Source organism: Haliaeetus albicilla, chromosome 20, assembly GCF_947461875.1.
Source record: "Haliaeetus albicilla chromosome 20, bHalAlb1.1, whole genome shotgun sequence".
NCBI classification, from domain to species: Eukaryota; Metazoa; Chordata; class Aves; order Accipitriformes; family Accipitridae; genus Haliaeetus; species Haliaeetus albicilla.
This window is the reverse complement of record NC_091502.1, coordinates 10491040-10513220: the sequence shown is the minus strand read 5'-3', so window position 1 is coordinate 10513220 and position 22181 is coordinate 10491040. Positions and strand designations below refer to the sequence as shown.

The following is a 22181-nucleotide window of genomic DNA, read 5'->3' as shown; positions in this document are numbered from 1 at the left end:
TGTTAGTAAATGCATGTTGCACCTTGATTCCTAGCAACACAGAAATATGGAAGATGGAGATAGATCCAAAATAACACACATCTAAAATTGCAATGAGAAAACTTCCCACGCAATAGCCCTGTAGGCCTTAGTGTTTGCAGGAGGTACTTGCAGTTCTGCTTTGCATATTCCCATTACTAAGCAGCTCTTCACCTACCTGCTATCTACTTTTCAAAGCTGTGCCCAAGCCTCAGGAGGTGGCCCTTTCTCAAGGCATCCTCATCACAGCTCCATGGGACTAACCCCTCCTGTGAAGTGTGGTCAACTTCTGTTTTCGCCATGTGCGATGCTGTAAAATACATACCAGGAGACAGGAGACCAAGCTCCTATGTCAAGAGCCTTTCAGAGCTCTTGACCCCAAACATGAGCTGGGTTTCTGGATCAAATCATGAATCAGTCATAGCATGGATGGATGTGAGAGACCTGGCTCTGTTCAGGCTAGAGAGATGCACCCTGTATGAGCAGCCAGGCTTGATTTGGACCCATCATGCAGGTGCAGTATAAATAGTGTCATTCTGCCCAGGAGATCCTTTATTTTCAACATGAACTACCACTGGCTTCTCTCTGCATTGACATCTGACTACCGTTCTGTTTGTCAAACCCTCACTAAAATACTGCCCCTTTGAACAAGTCTGCAATGTGTCCAAGACAAGGATGAATTATTCCCAGCTCTAGACATTTTGTTCCTGTACCTCTCAAACCACTCTGAGTACATAAATTGGGAGAAAAGACCTTGACCTAAGTATCTGCATCTCTTGTACAGATTAATTGCTTTGTCTGCTAAGAGCTGGTCTGCAGGTTTAAAGGCTGAATACCCAGCAGATTCTTCTGAACTGCACATCTTCCTAAGCCCTCATCCTGCTTCAACATTTCCTACCATGCAATAGCTTTTCCAGAAGAAAGAAACTGGAATGCTGTTTGCTAACACAGCAATGTGTGAATTCTCTCTCCCAATGGTTTGTAATTCAGCTGTCACTGCTTAAAAAAGCTTATTATAAACATGTCAATATACTTGTAAAAAATAAGGAGATTGGGCAAAGTAAAAGCTTGGGACGGGGTCAAATGCCACGTCCTACCATCTGGATGCCTCAGTACAGACCTGCATGGGTCCATGGAATAACCTTGAGCTGGGGCAATCTCATCAGTCTCAGGCCTCTTTCCTCCTACAAATCATGTATCTCTTGTAATTTTATTCCCAGATTCACATACAATGGGAAAAAACAAACTAACCAGCCAGTCCAATGGCTGAAGCATGGCTTGCCAAAGGGGAGAGTACTTGGGATTTTTCTGTATTGGCTTTTTATTTTCATGTTTGATAAACAAGGAATTTACTTAAAATGAAAGGTAAAACTTTTTTGTACTGTTTCTTGCATGTGGAAATGGCTTTTTTTTTCCCACATGCAGGACTTCACTAACACGTCCACAATTTTTTCATCACAGATTTCAATAAAATCATTTTGAAAATTGTTGTGTGCACAGAAATAAAGATCTTGGCAAACTTCACTAAGAATAGACAAACAGTTCTGAAAAAACCAAACAAACAAACACCAAACAGAAAAAAACCCAACAGGCAAGTAGCAAACTTGAGACTTCTGTTGCTCAGTAAAGACCTAAATATTCTCTTAGATCAATCATTTGGAAGCTTCACCAGAAATAGGTTCTCAAGTAGATTTTGATGCTTTGATCAAGGACTGACATATAAATCTATGAAGAATTCTTCCATCATATTAAAATTGTTGGAGAAGTTCCAAAACAGGGAAAATTGCCTTTCCCACCACATTCTCCTCTATGCTGACTCCATATAGCCTTCAGGAGCAGTACAAGAGCTCATCTTCTGCTCACTCTGCTGAGGGCAGTCCTTCAAGCTCTCTGAAGAGAAGCTAGCCGTGGTCCCCATCCAGCTTTTTGGGGCTCTCAGTCAGCAAACTAACACAGTCAGCATCTCATCCCTTGCCATCTGCTGTCCTAAGCCTCTCCCTACTAAGCTTAAGTTGAGCATTTCCAGGCAAATCCAGCCTCTCTGAGGTCTGGGGGAGTTTTGTCACTGGCATTGCTGCACCAGGACATCAGTCTGAAGGACCTCTATGAACTTAAGAGAAGCCCTCAGTGGTTTCATTTTTGGTTTCATTTTTTGTCTGCCCCCGCGGGACAACAAATCACATCATTGTGTACTCAGCTTTAAGCCCACAAATGCTCTGAAGCACTTGTTTTGTCAGGGCAGGACAGCGCAACACATCAGCAGACAGGTCTGTCTGATGCAGGGTCAGGTGGAGTGACCTGGTGGTCCCTGGAATAGAAGGCTGGGAACAAGGGGGACAGTGACACCCAAAACAAACAGCCACCTCTGGTCACACCACCAGACGTTTGCCTGCACATGCCCAGGGCTAAACCAAGGGTCATATTTGGGCCAGAGCAGAAATTCCCACCTCTGTACTCCTGGGTGCTCTGAGACACTCTGAGAATGACTGGGACACGGGAGAGGACTGCCGCAGGAGAGGCATTGGCATTCACAGCACAGGTCATACCCACACGGAGCTCTGCTTTCCCTTTATCTCCTAAACTGAAAATGAATAACCATTTAAGCACATTTGTTATTTAAATAAGGCCAAAAAAAAGAACATAATTATTATGAAAACCACTGCACTGTGAAACCTGTAACATTTAAATCCAATTGTTGACCTTAAAGAGTTTCAGCTCATTACACTTCCCAGAGGTAAGAAAGGGGCAAGCAAGTACTGCAGAGGGCAGATATGGTGGCACATAATTCTGTGTTGTAATGAGCTCTTCAATAAACCTCTGCAATACATTTTGTTAACACCTACCTGCCGTCCTCCCTTGTCATTTTCTCCTTCACCACTTGATTCCTCTCCAAGCATCTGAAGAGACTGCCTGACTTTAATCAAAGAAATATTTCATAATGTTTCCAGGCCTTGGAGCACATCAGAGTTCTTTCAACTCATCTAATGTCTTTGAAGAGCTGACATGCTCCTGGGACCAGCCTCTGGCTCACAGCCCTCGGGAATGCCAGGAAAACTGTCTTTGGTAATGCTTTATATACTGCATGTTCGACCCACACACCAGCGTTGCCCAAGCTGGTTTTCTCCATGCCAGAACCAGGACCAGCTGAGACCCATCACTGCTGGGACAGGGAGAGCAACACTGTCTGCTCTGGGTCAGGGTGAAATAGATGGGAAATGCTGCTGTAACTTAGCTAAAAGCAGTTGGCTGAAAGGAATACCTTGCAGCAGGAGCACCGATGGTATTCAAAGGCTGATAGCAAAGTCTGATTCTTCTCTCAGACATCTGAGGTGCTTCACCGTAGAACTGGTGAAAGAGGGAATCTGACTGCTTCATTTATGCAGCAGTCAAGAAATTATGTTAATCAGCCTTGGTAATCAAGAAATGCTTAATGCAACACCAGACACTGCCTAATGCTGCCTCTGCCAGGGAAGTGGAGGGAAGAAGCAGAGCTCTAGGGGAGCCACAGGGCCTGAGAAAAACAGATGACTTTGTTACATGAAGTCCACATTCAACTGTTTTATGTTTTTCAACTGGGTTTATGCCTACTTGGTTAGAACAGTGCTTAACGCCATTCCCATCTCAGAGGATGCAGCACCTCTGAGCTCTCCCCAGCCAGAACAAGAGTACATTGCGTTACTGCAGACCTGATTCCTAATTTGTCACACAAGGTCAAGATACGGCAACACTTTGGACTGTTTCAAGCAGTGCTTGCATTTCTTGCCAGCATGTTGTATATCCTTATGGAAAATGCACCTACAGGGAAACGTAACAGCAGCTGCTGTGTGCTCAGCAGGAATCCAGGCACCGACAAACACATGACCATGCAGATAAAGAGCGTGAGAGATACAGTCCTCCTGCTTTCTTCTACATTAACACAATCCACAGTAATGAGAAATAACAGGCAGCCCCATTTAGTGAGTTAGTCACTGCACAGACACCCAGCAGAGGCTGTCCTTGCCCTCTGTCACCAGTGACACACGGACACCATGTGGCACTGCACCAGGGAGCCATCTGGGCTAGCTCCAGTCCCACAGCCCACCTGGGAGCTGGGTGCACTGCTGCACCCAAACGCGGTGTCCCAGTACTGAAGCCAGCTCAGGGGCCTCAATGCAAAACTGTGTCATGCAGGGCCCTTCTGAAAACTGGTCCCCAGTGGGAAATGCAACTTTCTGGGAAGTGTCCCAGAGGGGAGAGAGCACACTGGAGAACCCCTGCAAAACACAATGGAGTCTTAATAACTGGTGGGCAGGTTTCTCAGCAGTATGTAATGCCAAGTAAAAGTAAAATAACAACCCAAGTCTCACAGTTGATTTGCTTTCTTAAGTTTTCTTAGTTTGAAAATATATTACTCAGTGTTGCCATTTACTCATGATAACTATCAGCATAGCACCCTCCTCCATGTCTTCCCAGAGCCACCCTCTGCCTGTTGCATGTCAGCTGTGAGAAGAAGCAAGGACAAGCAAGTTCCCCTCTAGGCCAAAGGAATAGGAGGAAAATAGGAGACAGCAAAAACAATGATTGGTAAGAGCCAAACAAGGGGCAGAGGAGGAGCAAAAAGCAGAGCCAGAGAACAGGTGCCAGCCCTAATGAATATCAAACACATGTGATCACTGCCCACAGGCTACACTTTAGTGTATGGGAACCTCCATACTGACTGCAAGAGCCATGATTAGCCCCCTCTCACTCCTACAGTGTGGGGAAGCCCCACCCTGGGCAAGGGCTGGGAGGACACAGTTGCCTGGAAGTGAGAAATGAACAGTTTGCTATGCTGTAAAGCTTTAAGATTAGAGTAGTGCCTGATCCTGCAATGCAGTTGGGGAAGGGATCACATTTCCATCTCTGCCTATGGCACCAACCAGTTTACTTCATTCTTTGGACTCAGTTTCTGCTTCTCATCTTGGACTTTCTTGCTTAAATCAAGTCTTGGAGTGACAACTGCCTTCCCCTGTGTGCCTGCACGCCCAGAGCACTGTTCAGTGAGTTGCTCCCACAATAGAAACTGCACAATCAACCGTCAGTGTTAAGGTCTTCACTTTCCAGCACTGTGTCTCTCCTGACAAAGGGCCTGCTCACATCACTAGGTCTGGATCAGCAATGCCCAACAGCCTGACCACAGATGTTATCAGGCAGGAAGGCTCCTCCTGCATAAACCCACCAGCTGCCGCAATACCAGAAGAGCCAAACTGCACACGTATGGGAAGTCCAACGCTATATGGTATTTACTGACTGTGTGCAAACCAACTCCTGAATGTGCCCGAGAAGGGTCATCTGCCACAGACATACCTCCATGTGGCCCAAAGAAAAGAAATCACCTAGCACAGGGCTGCTGCTACATGGACAACATGTGCAGCTGAGGAATGAGATCTTCTTCCCCAAGGGCTCTCTGGAAGCAGATAGTGAGCCAGGCACAGACCAGATGAATTGTGGTGGTAGCAAGCTCCTCTCTTACCACTGTCATGCCTCTCAGATTTTCTCCATTATATGATGGGGGAAAATTGCAGAGTCTAAAAGAAATGGTGACTGGGAGCAGGCTGCCAGCACAGCAGCCTCTAACCTGCAAGTCTGAGGCAGGCAGGAGTAGGCCAACGGCACACAGCTGCCCTCCAAGTCCCCACATGATTCAGGATGGGCACCTCGGTTTAGATGCCATTAGTTACAGCAGCAATGACCTGCCTATACCATAGATCTTGCTACAACTACAGGCAATGAAACAATGAAAAGCGCAATGAGGGCATAGCCTAGCAGTAATGGCTTCCAGTGGCACCAATAGCCACTCACCCTGCAAAAGCCAGTCCCTTATATTTTAATTCTGGAAATGCATTCCAGGTAGCACGCTCCTTTGACAGCACAAGAGCTGTGTTAAATAAATTGTGCTAGTCATTGCAGGCAACGGCAGCAATGGCTGCTATGAGTCAGCCAGCCCAGCATCAGTTCCCCTCCAGTCCAGTTTTTTGTTCTTCTGAAGTACAATAAATAAAACTTGTTCCACTGCCAAAATTTAGGGGTTGAAACTACCCTGCAGAAAACTTGCACCAATACTGCATTCACTTTAATCTTTTTCCTTTTTTTTTTTTTTTTAATAGGGGCATCTGCACTGTCACTCCACACCATGAGCCCTGGTGCTACAGGCATAGAGCCCTGCACTCACAGGAATGCAGGCATTTAGCAGAGCTCATCAGGGTATTCCAGCTGTGCAACTGACACCTCAGAGGAGCTTTCAAACAACACTACAATGAAGACCTAGAGAAATCTGGGGAGTGACAGCATGAACTGTGGGTGCTTGAGGGTGAAGGAAGAGAAAAAGGGCTGTGGTATCCCCACTGGCTCTCCAGTTCCCCTTGAGGAAATCATTATTACCATGATGAAAAGAGTAAATTCCAAACTGAGAGATCTGTGACCCCTGACAGACACCAAAACAGGCTGGACTGAACTTCAGGCAATGTTCTGACTCTTCAGCTAAACTCCTGACGTGCGGAAAACAGACTCCACAATCAGTGAGATTGTAAAGTAGGTATGTTCATTCAGCACTGGGCAGCACGGGGGTAGTCCCACCAAAGTCGTGCGTGCCTGACTCGGCAGTTTGCTTCAAATTTATACAGCCAAGTGTTACATATACATAAAGTTTTGCAATACACCTATACATAGGCATGATCTATCCCCGCTTCATATTAAAATTAGTTCCAAGAAGTCACAAGGCCGGTCTTGGCTGGTTCTTGGGGTCGACTGCTGCTTCTTATCAGGGACTTTATCCTGCCCCAGCCAGCCTCAACAATGCAGGTGTTAAGCTTCACTTCTCATCCCCTTGGGCCATGCCTACCTCTACTGAAATTTCTTTAACTTCACTATAAGCTAGATAATTATTAAACAGTTCCTATCTACATCCATATATCTACTATATCTACTAAGGTTCCTTTGGCTCCCTGTTTCACTCCTTCACATGCCATTCATTCCCTCCTCCCTGACCCACAGTTTTATACAGCAAACAGCTTTACTTTTCCTGCCCAGAGCTCCATTCCAATTAGCTGTGGGCTGCAGGGAAGCCACTACAGCTACACCAGCATAAACTGGCATAAGAGAAGGGAGAACCAGGCCCTTTTTCTTTAAAAGCTCAACACTGGCCTTACTGATTTCCATGGCCATATTTTCCTACTTAATCCTCTTTGCTGTAATTCAAAAGAGTGAAATAAACGCTGTGGAGAGGTAGTATCCGAGTTTGGCCATTATTTTGTTAACATATGCACAAAGTGCTAGTTACTGTTATTAACGCAATAAACAATCTTTATTCTGCTATTTTAAAAGAGGTAATAGCTGTAGCCTGCATTAAAAATAACTTTGATGCTGTAAAAAAACAAACAAAATGCCACAGATAGTGGAGGAAACACCACAGGCTACAACTTTTCTAGAACCACACACCAGTTTCCCTGATCATAGTAACTCTTCTGAACCCTCACACAATCCAGGGATCTGCATGCTGCTTCCAGTTCCCCTTCACAAAACACATGGTAATAGCGGTGGAAAACAGGGCTGAGCTCTTGTGATTCCTTGGAGCCAGCTGGACACAACACTGTATCAATGCTTTCCCCTTTCTTTTTAGTGCCACCTTTCAGGTGCCAGGGAACTAGCAAGTCTTGAGAGTGAAAGGAGGTTCGGTTAGTGTGAACAGGCAGTCTGGAGTCTGCTACTAACTTCGCAGCACAGCCTTCGTCATTCAAGTCATTAAGAAGTCCGTCAGAACATGCTGAGTCTTGGCTGCTGCTATCAGGCATTTGATCACTAAGTGGTCTCTGGCCTCCGCCAATATTGATTTCCCCCTCTTTGTCTTTACTATCATTCTTTTCCTTAAGGTATTTAGACTTCTGGTTTTTGTATTCTTGTTCCATTGCCCAGACATAAATGAGTGCCGTTCCACCAGGTCTTAGAAGCCGGGCTAGTTCACAGATAGCAGCCAGTCTCCTCTCCTATAAGGGAAAAGGAAAAGTGTGAAGCTAGTACATAAATAAAAAGACAGGAGAATGGAATGTCCCCCCTCAGGATACAATAAAAATCAGAGGAATTTTTTTCCACTATTCACTTTCACTCACTCGTAATATAGTCCATCACTATGTGCAAGCCAAGACATTTTCCTAAACACAATTCTCACTGAAACACAATTTATTCACTGAAAGCGTTGTCAAGCATTGGCACAGGCTGCCCAGGGAAGTGGTTGAGTCACCACCCCTGGAGGTATTTAAAAGACACATTAGATGTGGCACTTAGGCACATTGTTTAGTGGTGGACTTGGCAGTGTTAGGTTTATGGTTGAACTCGATAATCTTAAAGGTCTTTTCTAACCTAAATGATTCTGTGATTCTCCTTCCATTTGAAAGTAGTGCTGTGCTGAGCAGGATTTCTTGGACATATCAGCCCAGCTGGAAATGACACATGCCCCTTCAAGAAGGTTGTTCAGTATTTAAAATCCCAGATTCAAATCTACCATACCTGATGATACACACACTAAGTTTGCAGCTGAAGGAGTCAGATGTACAGCTTAAACAGGTCCTCTGACCATCCGAACAAAGATACATCAGCATTCTCCAAAACAGACTTCTTTCTACTTTTTTATATTGGGTTTGGAAATATTCATTGTATTTCTGGTATGGAGAGACCAGTAGGCCCCACCTAAGATTATGGCACCATGGTCTGGAAGCTTGTTACAATCACACAGTTCCTGCCAGGAGAAGCTTACACAGACCAGAGATATGGCAGACTAGCAAGTAGTGTCCCTGTTGCTTGCAGATGGACAATGAAGGCACAGAGAAAAAAAACCACGAGATCTGCTCAGGATCTGAGCTGGGAAGTAACATATCCTGGCTCCCAAAGCAGAGCCCCCTTCTCCAGTATCATTAATTGTAAGCTGACGAAAATGAAACACAAACACCTAGATGGAAGTGCCAGGAGGAGCAAAGGCATTTTACAAGCAGTGGGAGAATGCGAAGAGAAAGTCTAAGAAGCAGCAGCAGCACAACAGCTTAACTCTGCTCTGACAACTGCTTATACCAAATGCAAACCTTCGATTTCTCCCCATTTGTTCTTCCCTTTTGCTTTTATTAGCCCAAACTAGCATTTTTTTTTTTTTTTGTAGTATTAGCAGCTCGGCACAGCAATACAACAGTACAGTGGAACGCAGAGAGGGGTGACTTACCGCTGTTGAGAAATGGTGGATTACAGCAATAGAGATGCAGGCGTCACAAGAACCACTGCAGATTGGCACCGACAGGGCATCACAGACAAAAGCCTGGAAATTTTTTTCTCCACAAATATCTGCCAGGTTTTTGCTGCGATCACAGCCAACCTACAACAGAAAGTGTTTCATTAAATTTTTCATAAGAGGATAATTACAAAACTGGAAAATGACTTTCACTTGATGTTTACAGTAATAGAGTCATCACAGTCTCCTACTGAGGTAATGTTGCTGAAATCCGGAATAAAACTCCTTAACAGCAATGAGAAGTTAAGAAGCAGGCACTTCTTTATTGCAGCGCTGGGCACACAGGGGATCACTCCACCTAGTGTGTGCACCTGTCTAGTTTAATCATGCAGGTTAAATACACACCTGTTATACATATTCACTAAATTTCTGGGAAATGTCATACATAATCATCAACTGTCCGATAAATCATTAGCATATGTAAATGTCCCTTTACGCAGGCGTGGTGAAGTCTCTGGTGGTCTTCAGAAGCCCTCTGGTGGTCTTCCATAGTCTTCCTCACTTTGTCCGATAGCTGACCTCTCTTATGTGATTCTGCGCAGTACGATTTTTGCCATCATGTATTAGATTTACATAAAAGTACATTCAGTGTAAATTCTTGAATTTAACGTTTCTAGTGATTGGCCCTCAGTCACACCACCTTATCAATATTCTTATACTAAAACATTCATTGGTTAATCTTACTTAATTCCACTAACTGGAATCTTGATCAAAGTGGGGTTTCTAAGCAACAGAACTAAGGTCCATAACGATCTCTCTTAGTTTCTTAGGACAAAACACTACAAACTAACAAATCGGTCAAAGTTTCTATGGTTAACTGATTTTAGACAATATTTATTTTCTTATGACTGTATACAGCACATTTTGTATGTTCCTAAGTTTCGATGACTACATCGCGAGCTTCAAACCCCTATATTCTACAGTCTTTACCTTTTGATCAAACCCAGCTTATATAAAATTTTAACTTATCAGAATATTTGTAACAGTAACACATTTTAGTTTAAAATAAAAACAAGAGCAAGTGTGAGAAAATGGCCTTAAGTAAGAGGAATATATGGTTCCCAAGTATACACAAAAAAACCCCAACCCTGATGCTTACTTAAAACAAAGATGGCAGATTGGATATTAGACAGCTCATTATAGCACCCTGATTTTGAACCAGCTTAAGACAGAACAGATTTCAACCTCACTTTTCCTCAAAACTGGCTCTTAAGGTATCTTGAAACCAGCAAAACGAGAGGTGACCTAACCTCAGTATTTTCTTGTCCTTTCAGTTGCTATTTGTAACCTGACAACATTTGAAGCAGCCAAATACTGAACTCACAAAAGCTGAATCTACCAGTGTAAACGACAAACTGGTGACTTTGGTGGCATCACTGAAGTATGTTGCACAGCTTCACGAGTCACCCAGGTTTTGTCATTTCAGTTTAAGTAAGGAAGTGTTCAGGTACAGTCCTCTTCACCCTCAGTATCACAATCCACAAAAATTTAAGCACAACATAATTTTCCAAGTTTCTGTACAGTCCAAATGAAGTGACCCCTAGGAACCATTTCAGGACACCCCATAAAACATTTCTTTTTTTCCCCTTTGAACCTGGTCCAGTGTCCAGGTCAAAGATGGTAAGAAAAAGCATCTAGAAGAGGTTTTTTATGTGCTTGCATAAAAACAATAAATCCAAACTGATCAAGACCCTTCTGAAAGAACAAATAGAGCAAGGCATGCACCACCCTCATTTTCATGCCTGCCATGCACATTGAATACTCAAACCAAAGCCCTGCTACCAAGTCATATATCAAAATCAGCTTGCATGAGAATATTTAATTTATTTTTGTTTTCAATGACCAGCAATAAGTAGATAGCAGAAAACAGATTCAGAATCCTGAATAATTACTGCTAACAGTGTTTACTGCATTTGACACAGAAAGAATACTGAAGCATCCTTGATGCAAGAAGAATAGCAAACAACTTGCTCTGGTTAATCAACCCAGCAGAGACAACAGTACTGCTAAAATTAAAAATCTCTTTTGCAATGATTAATGAAAATACATTTATTTTCCATTGTAACTTTTCATTTTATCAGTTCAAATCATTTCAGCCTTCAGTCTACCATCACAGTTTTGAAGAAAACCAGGATTCTGTTCCAGTCATACGTTCTGAAAGCTTTCAGGTGAGTTGCTTTCTAGTCAGGTCCCTGACTTTTGGTCCAAAGTAACTGAAAAAGTTGTGACAATGCCAACCTGACAACCCAAGATAATCCTCCACAAAAACAGTACTATGAATATGTACATATTGTCCTGCCAATTAGCTCTAAACAGACCTGAAAAGATCAATCCTAGCATTGCTTTCTTCCCATTTATTCCTTGGCCTCTTCTCCATGTTCACTGAAGCACCAGGTGAATAGTGTTATTTACGAACAAAAAAAGGAAACTCTTGTTTACTTGGAAGTAAACATAAATCCACATAATTTCACAGTGGAAGCCAACTGAAGTGTCTTTAAATTATTCTCATCATGGAATGGATTTAGCTGAAAACCTGCATGTTAGAGATTCCATGCTTCATTACCAGTGCCTTCAACTACTTTTGCAATTAAGACGTTAGCATGCAGTATTTAATAAAACTCAAAGGACCAAATTCACTGCTGGCAGTAGGAGTGATGCCTTGAACAAAGGCAGGAGAAGGAAAATTTTACTGTATTGCTGTACTAACGAACTTTTGCTTGCTTGCAAACTTCAAAATTTTGGCATGTACTAATTAGGTAAGAAAACCTTGAGCTTTGTCAATGGTATGTGCTGGAGGCACCAACAGACAGGAGGCTTGGGCCTGATGTGCGTCAACAGACAAGAAGCCTTGGGCCTTGATGATAAGTTTTGAGTTCTACTGAGTTTCTGTAATTAAAAATTGCCAAGGCCAGTTAACTAGGAGAAAGAGATGACCCACACTGCGTTTGATCAAAGGGTGGACACTATGTAAATGATAATATGAATACGTATGACTGGAATAATATAAATTTTGCTTGCTGCAGGTAATGGTGTGCACGATAGGTGGAGCAATCCCCTGTGCACCCAGCGCTGCAATGAAGAATGCCTGCTTTCTAAAACTCCAAAATCAAATCGAGTCTTAGAGAGTTTCTTTGACCAGCTTTTTTGGTAACAGGAGGGAGAAGAATACTTGCAACTTCCACTGACATCAAGCTTTCCCAGAAAAAATTGCTTTGGCCCTGCAAGTCTATAGTAAAAATGGGCTGGATAATGGAACTCAATCCTCCCCTCCCAAAACAACCTTGAAGAGGACTCCGCTGTATGTTGATGAAATCCAACGAACTGAGAATGAGAACAAAGGCGTGACTGCCAGAATGTGAAGTCCTCATTTGCATCTAAATTATATCAAATAACTACAAAGTCAGGCTTACTTGTATTGTCATACTTATTAAAGTGAATCTACATCCAGAGCAAAAAGATTCTGTTTCATAATGAAAATGGAGACCTTGAAATGGATCACTTTGAAGGCACAGCTGCTCTAAAATAGGTATATTAGGCTAAAACTTTATGTGGTTTTAAATGTAAACATTGTAAGAGGTGCTATGCATATATGCATAACTGCTGAACACAAGGAGTCACCACAGATATGCCTGGTGCTAAAGCCAAGCAAATTTAGCATCCTTACTAGAACTACCTCTGCACGATATTTTAAAAGAATTATCATCACCACATTCTTGCATTTTCTAGCTTACAAGAAACATGCATTCATTAAAAACCAAAATATATTGGTTTCACTTGCTTAGAAAACAATAGGCTAGCAAAAAGTAGCTAACTTCAGTGGTGCAATGCCAGCTTACAGCTAGAAAATAAGCATATCAGATTTTTTTATGAGTATAGAAAGCATTTACAGCAAGGGGCAGAGACCCCAAACTCAACTTTTCCCAATCCTGTTACTAACTGATTTCTACATTCTGAAGCATGTGGAAGCTCTGATGTGATGAAGCTTTGTTTACAGAAAACAGTTGAAAGGAATGTTTTGCTTTAGAATAGGTTTATTTTTCTCTAATTAAAAATGTAATCAAAACATTTAAAAAAAACTTCTCAAAATATAACTGGAATGCTTTAATTTTTGCCAGTTCATATCTCTAATTTTGATGCTCAGCACAGGATACTGTCCTTGCTGACATCTCTTCTAGAAGAGTGGAGAAAGGCAGATGAATTACTATTAGTTCAGTGTCCAAAACCAAGAGAATCTAGTGCATCTCTTCACGAGCCAGATTGTATACATTTTTGAGGTTCCCTATTTCTTATTATCTGTGAGTCTTCTCAATCATTTCTTATACCTGTTCTCCCAGTTTTCCAAATCAAATTCCTTGCTCAAACCACCCAACTTCTCATATATATCTCAAATAGCATGGCTGACTATTCAGCTGAATCCACCTCTTAGCAAGTCCACCCCTCAGCAAGTTGTTCTACACCTTTTAATATTTCCCAAAAAGAGGTTGGCTTCTCAGGTTTCTCAGATTTCACTCGAGGCAGCCATTCCCACATCCCTGCCTTTTTGGCAGGTACCTCCACCCCTCTCTTCACTACTTTTTGTGATGTGGACAATGGCTCACAGGAGCTCCAGAGACTCCAGAGACTAATGGAAGTATCAAAAAAGACTAAGATAAAAGAGGATAATGGAAGGGAGAAACAAATGTAACACCTGCAATCTGTCTGAGTTTGCAGCAGCTCTGTACTGGCTTCCTGGGAACTGGATAACACAGGCAGGTATCTCATCCTGCTCCTTTGCGTTCCCAGGCACCTTCACTGTTTCAGCCAGGAGTAGCTAAAATAAGTTTTATAAAATCTACTTAATGCAGTGGTTTGGAATAGATCATTAGGGGGCAAAAGACACTAAATAAATAGCTTGTTTTATAACAGTGCCGCAAATCTGCAAGAGATAAATCCTCTTGCAAGCTTAAATAAAGATAGGTAAAGACAGGTCGATGTTGCCCACCATCATATATTTTGTTTCTACATTATCTCATTATAACTAACTCTACCTGGTAGAATTAGTTCATTTAAGTATCTGGAAACCTGACTGATTCATCACATTAGAAACTGATGAAGAAAATGACATCTAATTCTGAAATCCAGCCACCAAATGGAATTATGCCATTCCCTGGAGAAACACCTCAGCTATAACTAATAGCATGAGAGCCTCAAGGAACCAAATTACATTCCAGCAAACACACACATACATAGAAAAAGAGACACCAGCACAGCCACAGCCAGACAGATAAATGTCCTTGCTCCATTTGGTCCGACTCGGGCCTTTAGCATTCCTTTCACATAGCATTTTGGTTTTCCACTGCATACAGTCAGGGTGTCTGTGGAAACAAAGTGCTATGTCTAAAACATGAAGTTCATTTCTCAATGACAAAGCACCAGAACCAAGTTGAGCAATTCAGCTTTCATTCTGGTTTTGTGCTGCTGTTGCCCAGTTCCTTCTGAGCTCTCTTCTCAGATCTCCCATCATTTTAATGACTCCTATTCATTGAGAGAAAAGGGCAGGCAAAGTTCCTCTGCCTCGCCCTCCAATCCCTAAGATACAGTGAACTTGCTCCAGATATACCTTTACCAATTAGTTTTGCCCTTCCTGCTTTTGCCCACTACTACTAAGTAGGAATCTGTTCTCAATCAACACAGACCCAGTGCAACTAAAACCCACCCACCATTATGCAACCATACCACAGCAAACACCCTCCCTCTTCCCCACACCCTGGTTATACAGTTCCAGTGGATGCTAGTTTGGGACAGCAATGCTGAAAACAGAGATGGACATCTTGCAGCAAAAGGGTGTCTTACAAGGTCATGTGAAATACAAGCTACGTTACTGATTGCCTTTGAATGACACACACTACAGAAATAGGAATGTCCGTATTAAAGCAAACCATTTGGGCTCCAGCACTGCCATAATTTTTCTTCTTAGCATCAGTATTCTGGCAAGGAGAGTAATTCTTTATAGATAAAGAAAAAATATCTACTTGAGGGCATTTTCAGTTATTTGTAACTGGATTTCCCACCAGTTTATCAGTTCAATTAAAAATGTAAACCACAAAATTGAAAGGCTTCAATGTCTTTTACTCACACCCTAGCCCCATGAGGATGCTGAACGTTCCTGTGGGGTTTTACACATCACCACACCTACCTGAACACTGGAAACTGGGAGACAGAGCTAAAGCTCATAAATTTGATGAGATACATTGCAATGATGTCGATTGGCTCTGGAATGAAACCCTTGTGGTGATGGAGGGGATGGGTAAGGCTGAAACATAGCATTCTGCAAAAATAGCAGCCCTGCTTACAGATGTGAATATTAAGCTTGAAAGCACTTAAATATAAACTGTTAAAATAGCTCCCCTAAATGAGGTTGGGGGGGGGGTGTGTAAAATCAACCCTAAAACCATTTCTTCCTTTTGCATTCATTCAAACAATAAAAAAGCTGGGCAAGACAAAAAAAGAAAAACTAATCTGAAACTTTATTAAATTTAATCTTTCTCCAGTCTTTGTCCTAACTACACCAGACTTGGATTCCATCTCTCGCTCAAACATTCTAAATCTGAATTTACTTGTCATAAAATTGCTGCTCTTCCACTGTGTCAGAATAATGCAGCCATTACAGCACTGTCATTTTCGTTCAGCATAGCTGGACTCATGTGCATTTCATTTTCACACAACGATACTCAAGTAGATAAGGCTATATGTAATCATCCAAAGAAACTGAAGCAAATAAAATAGCACCGGCCACAGTGGAGACATTTTCATACAGTGCCTGAAGATTAAAACCATCAAGAGAGCTACCTTAGCTTTGATCTACCATTAGCACTGCTACTTGAAGTGTCCTATCTAAAAATGTACAGTAACCATTAGAGCACATCATTTACCTTCAGAAAGTGCTTGCCTCAAGTTTTCAGTATTTCTGAGTCAAAACACTCCAAGCTACACAGCTGTACTAACAGTGCTCTACCCAACCCCTAAATAACTCCCAATTTCACAGCACTGCTTTATTGCTTCTTTCCCAACAGGACCTAAGCTAACAGCTCCGGTGCACTGTGCATAAAAACTTACCAAGAGCCACAGCAATTGCTGTGAAGGAAAGGTTGCAGCAATTGATTAACTTTCTGCCTGGATTTTATGCCCCCAAGTCAAGAGGAGTAAATGAAGGAGGAAACTGATGCCCTGCATCTAGAGAGCACTCCCCTTATCCCAACAATGCACCTGATATACGAAGCATATTCTGTAACCTCTCACCCTCGGCTCCATGCCCAGCCCATGGTAAGTGGAAGTAACACAGTATGAGAAACAGCCCTGCATAATCAGACCTTTCTATTGAGCCCAAATAAAAACCCAGGAGGACAACAAAAAGTGGAAAAGACTGTTCCTTTCTCCCTTAGATAAAAAGAATAGTTGAACAGGCTGATTCATCCAACAGTCACCACACCAAGGAGACTGGCTACCAGTGATAATACCAATACATCGCTGACACTTATTCTACAGTACTTCCTACAGTGTAGTACGGCAAGGGAATAGAGGTTAAAATCCCATTAAGGAATACACAAGTACTGATTTCCCATGAAGGAATAAATGAGCACTGATTTCCCACAAATCAGAATCCACAAAATAAAAAACTGATGTCAGTACCTTCCGCAATCACAGAAACAGGAAAGTATTTAAAGTAGTACCTTACTTCAAGTAATAGCCATTACCAGTTGCTTTAGAGGAAGATGCACAAAAAGTCATCAGGACAGTTCACTCTCTAAAAAGCTGACCATACGAAAAATGTCTTGCTAACTCCTGTCTATTGGCACGTTCCTTCAGGTCAAAGAACAAGGGTTTGTATTACTTATGAACAAAGTGATTTTATGTCTCTTAGAAGAATTTGACTGGCTCCTTATGACTCCTGTTCAGTGCTTGGCTTTCTGGCATTTTATGACCATAAGTTCTATCTGACAAATGGCACCAAATGTGCCCAAAGTATTTTGTTTTCTCAGCAGAAAACAGTCTGCTGCAGTTTAACCTGCTCCCAAACCATCAGGTCCCCTTGGATCACCTCATTGTTCCCACTAGCAGCAACTACGTATATCTATACTAGGTGATCTATGTGACACTGATAACCCTTCAGCAGTACTGAATGACATCCAACAGTCCTACTTTCCTTTGTGTCCAAACCAGTGTAACACCACACTGTTCCTCTCACTTATGATAATTTAGTTCTCTTAGTCTTTTTGAGATAACTTGTCAAAAGTTTAAAAAATCTGTAAACACGATATACACCGGTTTTTCTTTAACCACACTTTGGCTGACACATAAAGATAAATATAGTAGGAAGAAGGAGTCACATCCACCTTCCTGAGACTCTGTGCTGGCTTGCAGATAAAAATAAGCAAATGCGAAGTCTAGAGTCTAGCTCTAATCAAGAACAGCTAGTTGTCACCAGTAGAAAAAAAAAGTCAAGCAAGGCCAACTGAATGAAGCAATTCCCAGATTCTGTTTTTCAACTGTCTCAACTGCTTCTTTAAAAGTTTCCTCCCTTTCACTGTTATTTTTCAGGTTTTGGATTTCTCCTGCCAGCGCACATGCAAGGTAACTCCTAAAGTAGCAGCGGAGAGGGGCTGGCTTTCATTTGACTGCCAGTAAATACGGATCTTTCCTTCCCCTAGTTGGTTAACTGTGGGCTCCAGAAAAAAAGATTGGTGCTGGCAATTTCTGAACACAGCATCTTGCAGAGATTTCACCTTAAAAGTCTACCACAAACCTACATAACAGCAATTTACCAAATGTATTCTAAGGCCAGGTGACCATCATGGTACCCTGATAAAACTTTTCTCCTCTCCAGTTAGGTTTGCTGATTATTCTTACAGGAGCCAGGAGTGAAAGACTGAAATGTACTGAACATTAATAATTATTTTCAGGCTACAGCAGTCAGGCATAAACATGCCTACTTATAAATCAGTTGATTTCTAGCTTATAAGAACAGTAACGCAAATAAATCCATTACTAATACAGACAGGGCTGTAAATAACAACTTAGGTTTTATAGCTGAATATAAATAGCAGGACAGAAACTTCTGAAACAGATAAACAAGTCTGACTTCTACTATTAATAATGAATGTTTTGCCTACATATAAAATTTTCAAGCCTGATGGATTTCAAAGTGTTTCACAGTACAAGCATGCGAAAGAATCAGACAATGCTGGAACAGGGGAGAGCAGATATCATAATGCACACCTCTCAGAAAGATTTATTTTGGGCAAAAATAACAGGAAGTTTGACCTTTGCAAAAAAGTCTTTTAAATATATGCAATGCAATAAGAACTATCTCTTGGTTCATATTTGTATGTGCTTCATGTCTCCCTGATAGAAGTAAAACTGGGCTAAGTACAGACTGTGAGACAGGGAAGGTGATGAGAACATCAGCAAGAATGATGTCAAAACTGTCTAAAAGTGAAGAAAAGGGAGCGAGTGAAAGACCAGAAATCTGTGCTGAAGTTGAGACTCTCCCATGAATTTTATGTTGGCATATTTACTGGGCCTATGCACAGAGTCAGACGTGGGACAGCCAAACATGACAGCAGTCACAAATGAGCCACACCACCAGGCCAAAGGGAACTGAAGAGGATATAGGAAAAGTGATATAGGAAAAGTAGTGCTGTCCACAAAGATTTCAGGGACATGTACATTGCATTCCCCACGCACCAGACAAGTGAAAAACTTTTTGGAAGCATTCAAACTGCCTAACCATTTTCCCTTTTAATAAGCTTATTCAACAACAAAAAAGGCTAAAGCATCCACTAAAATTTTTCAATCCACTACACCCAATTTTTTTTTATTAACATATTTTGACTTGCAAAGCAAAAGTGGCTTTGAGAAAAGGAAAGGGTAATGCAAATAGTGAATGGATGTGGAAACCTAACACAATTGGTAATTGATCTTGGATCAGGAAACAGCTTTCTGTTCTTGGCACTCTTCCCACAACTGAAGCTCCAACATGCTAAAACTGCACGATAGAATAACCAGTAGTACCAATGAAAACAAATGACAGTAGCTATTACTTACCATGTACAAATCCTCGTTGATGCCTAGATATTTCCCATTACCACAACCAACATCAGCTACTATTGACCCTTTTGGTAGGGACCTGAGAAATTCTACAATTCGGGGCCATGGGCTATGCCTGGTACTGCTGAAGTGTGTGGCAATTTCTTCGTACACCTTGTGTACACATTCTTGCTCCAGCTTCGAGGCCTCCATGTCATTGTGGGGAAATGAAGCTTGTACCTGTCTTTGCTGTCCTTTCTGGCTGTCACAGACAGATGGGTAAACTAGATATAGCAACAGATACACAAAAAATAAAGTTTTTTAAAGTAATTCCTTGTTGGTTAAACTTTTTAGCCAAATAAAACTAAAAGTGAAATATTAAAATGCAAAAAATGCTTCATTTCTCCTTTACCTTTCAAAAACTGAAATGCAGGTCAAACTGCAGAAGTGTTTGATGACATTAAAACAAGCAACCTGCCCGCATGTACCAGAGGCCATTTGCAGTGATCATTCATCCTGCTATGTTAACAAGGTTTATGTTTTCAAAACTGAGACAGTGTCCCTAATACCAAAGATCACGACATCACTGCAATTCATCCTCTGAAATTCTGTTCTGAGGGCACAAATGGACTTCAATTCCATGTAAGCATTGAGGCACCTATCTATTATTATCTGTACTGCCCTAAGGCACTTACATGGCTCTATCACTGCAGATCTGTCTGCTTCTTCTCTAATGTACTTATTTTCACTAAATTACAGTCCCCTTCAAACAAAAAACAACCAATACTGATGAGAACCTGAAGAACAGTAGCTACTTCTATTCTGTTATATTATTCTGGCACTTGAGGTCCCAATGAAATGCAAGATTCCAGACTACTTGCTGGGCTCTGGAGCAAGCCAAATGCCTTCCTGTAAAAACTCCAGCAACCACACAGATCCAACCAATTCAAGCCATATAGTACGCCTAACCCTGAGCCATTCAGGAATGGCTACCAGGACCGCCAAAACTACCCAAAGGGATAAACCGTTTTGCCCCCCCAAAAATGCTTAGATATTGGTGATAAATAATGATTTTGACTTGAAGATCACCTCAAGACACTTACTGCAATTGCAAGGGCTTCTCCTCACTTTCCTGAATGTAAATGATGTCCTTGTTTCCCTGCGATTTAGTGTCAAATCTCCAACATCAGCAGTGATTGTTCCAACTTTTTGCCCAAGCTCAGATGCTTGAATGATATCATATTTTCGGGGTGTAATCCTAAAACAAAGTAACACAAAATAAAAGGATAAATCAATTTGCATCAGAAAAAAAAAATCCATCTTTATAAGAACGCTATTCTTACATACTGTGACAAGTGTGATTATAACATGCTATTTAATGTACTGCTGCTTCTCAGTTTTCAACTTATTCAATTTCAGAGAAAAAAAGAGGAGCTGACACAAACTAATGATGTTAAAGTGTTATTTAATTGCAAGTAATTACACTTCCCTTCCCTTCCTTCCTTTCCTTCCATAAAGTTTGATTATTTATTTTTCTAGGACTTATTTTTTTTAGATATTTATTTTATATAAAAAAATATATTTGTTAAAGATAAAATACACTACTATAAATTGTGGCTATAGGTATAAAAGCACAGAATTGTCTGAGCTCTACATTAGCAGACTGAAGTTTCTTGTTACAAATGGGCCTCTCCAATGAATTCTGCTTTGCAACAGAATTGCTTTTCCATATATTGACAACAGAAGATGCAAGGAATGTAGCACTTATATGAGATTTGCTAAAATGCCTAAAGGGAGAAACTCTGCTGTAGATCTTTCTTGACCAAAATCTATCAATCAATCAAACTGGGAGCAAAACTTCTTAAGCTACTTCTGGATTTGGCATGGATCTTAATGGAACACAGAAACATTTTTGCAAGGACAAAATTCATAAAATGAAAGTGATTTGGAACTTTCTTGGGGTGACAAAAGTTTCAAATAATTTTATGAAGTGGTTTACATTACAAAAAAGTACCAAACCCAAGAATTTTTAATAGCTCTACAAACAGATCTCTCTCAAAGTTGAGAAGAGGAAAATGAGAAACTAAAATGCAAAACATAACATGAGAGAAGAGAAACAGCTGCACCCACACGCAGTATCCCATCACTTGCACATAGGAAAAAGTAGATACTCTTGGAACAAAATGGAAACTCTTCGGGGAAACAGCTTAGCACTTCAAAGCTGTTACTGTCACACTGAAACGCTTCCTGAACTTAGTCATCAAGGAGATTAATGCAGAAATTTCCTCAAGGAAAAAAAAATAAATCTCTAAGGAATTGGCCTCTCAGTGAAGCCCCTTCAGAGCTTCTGACTTCAAAGTACTTGACTCCCAGCAAGACAAACTCTCAGTATAAAACTGACTTCGATATTGGTTAGCTGAGTTTAACCCTCATAGGTTGAGCCAAAAGGGGGGGCGAGGGAGGAAAGTCTTACATCTTTTAATAAAACAGAGCATTCAGTCTCATCTCAAATTTCTACTGGAACTTTTTTGCAGGTCACATGAAGCTGCTGACCAGTGCCTGTACGTAACCAAAAAGAATGATCCGAATGCTCAGAAGGCAGCCTGCAGCTTGATCAGCATTCCCATACTTTGCTGTATGCCATCTTTCCTACCACAGGGAAGCTGATCTTTAATCCAGTCCCAGGGAGAAAGAGTGCAGGTCCTTTCAGTCTGGAAATCAGGAAGCAGCACATTGATGCTCCTTCTAAATGTTGCAAAAAGCAGACATGGAGCAGCCCCGAGAACGGGAATCTCCCAAAGGCAGCCAT

At 41.5% G+C, this 22181-nt stretch overlaps 1 protein-coding gene across 3 annotated transcripts in view; it reads right to left on the bottom strand.

Annotated features, from left to right (window-relative positions):
* Positions 1 to 7315: 7315 nt before the first annotated feature.
* ALKBH8 (alkB homolog 8, tRNA methyltransferase) overlaps positions 7316 to 22181 on the bottom strand; it is a 61229-nt gene continuing 46363 nt past the window's right edge. For all 3 annotated transcript variants that reach the window (XM_069808264.1, XM_069808266.1, XM_069808265.1), the window contains 4 exons: positions 20476 to 20630; positions 19391 to 19656; positions 9242 to 9391; positions 7316 to 8018 (listed from right to left, as the gene is read on the bottom strand). In XM_069808264.1, the coding sequence (XP_069664365.1) occupies positions 7449 to 8018; positions 9242 to 9391; positions 19391 to 19656; positions 20476 to 20630 (1141 nt within the window). In that variant the 3' untranslated portion in view covers positions 7316 to 7448. The remainder of the gene's footprint in view (positions 8019 to 9241; positions 9392 to 19390; positions 19657 to 20475; positions 20631 to 22181) is intronic.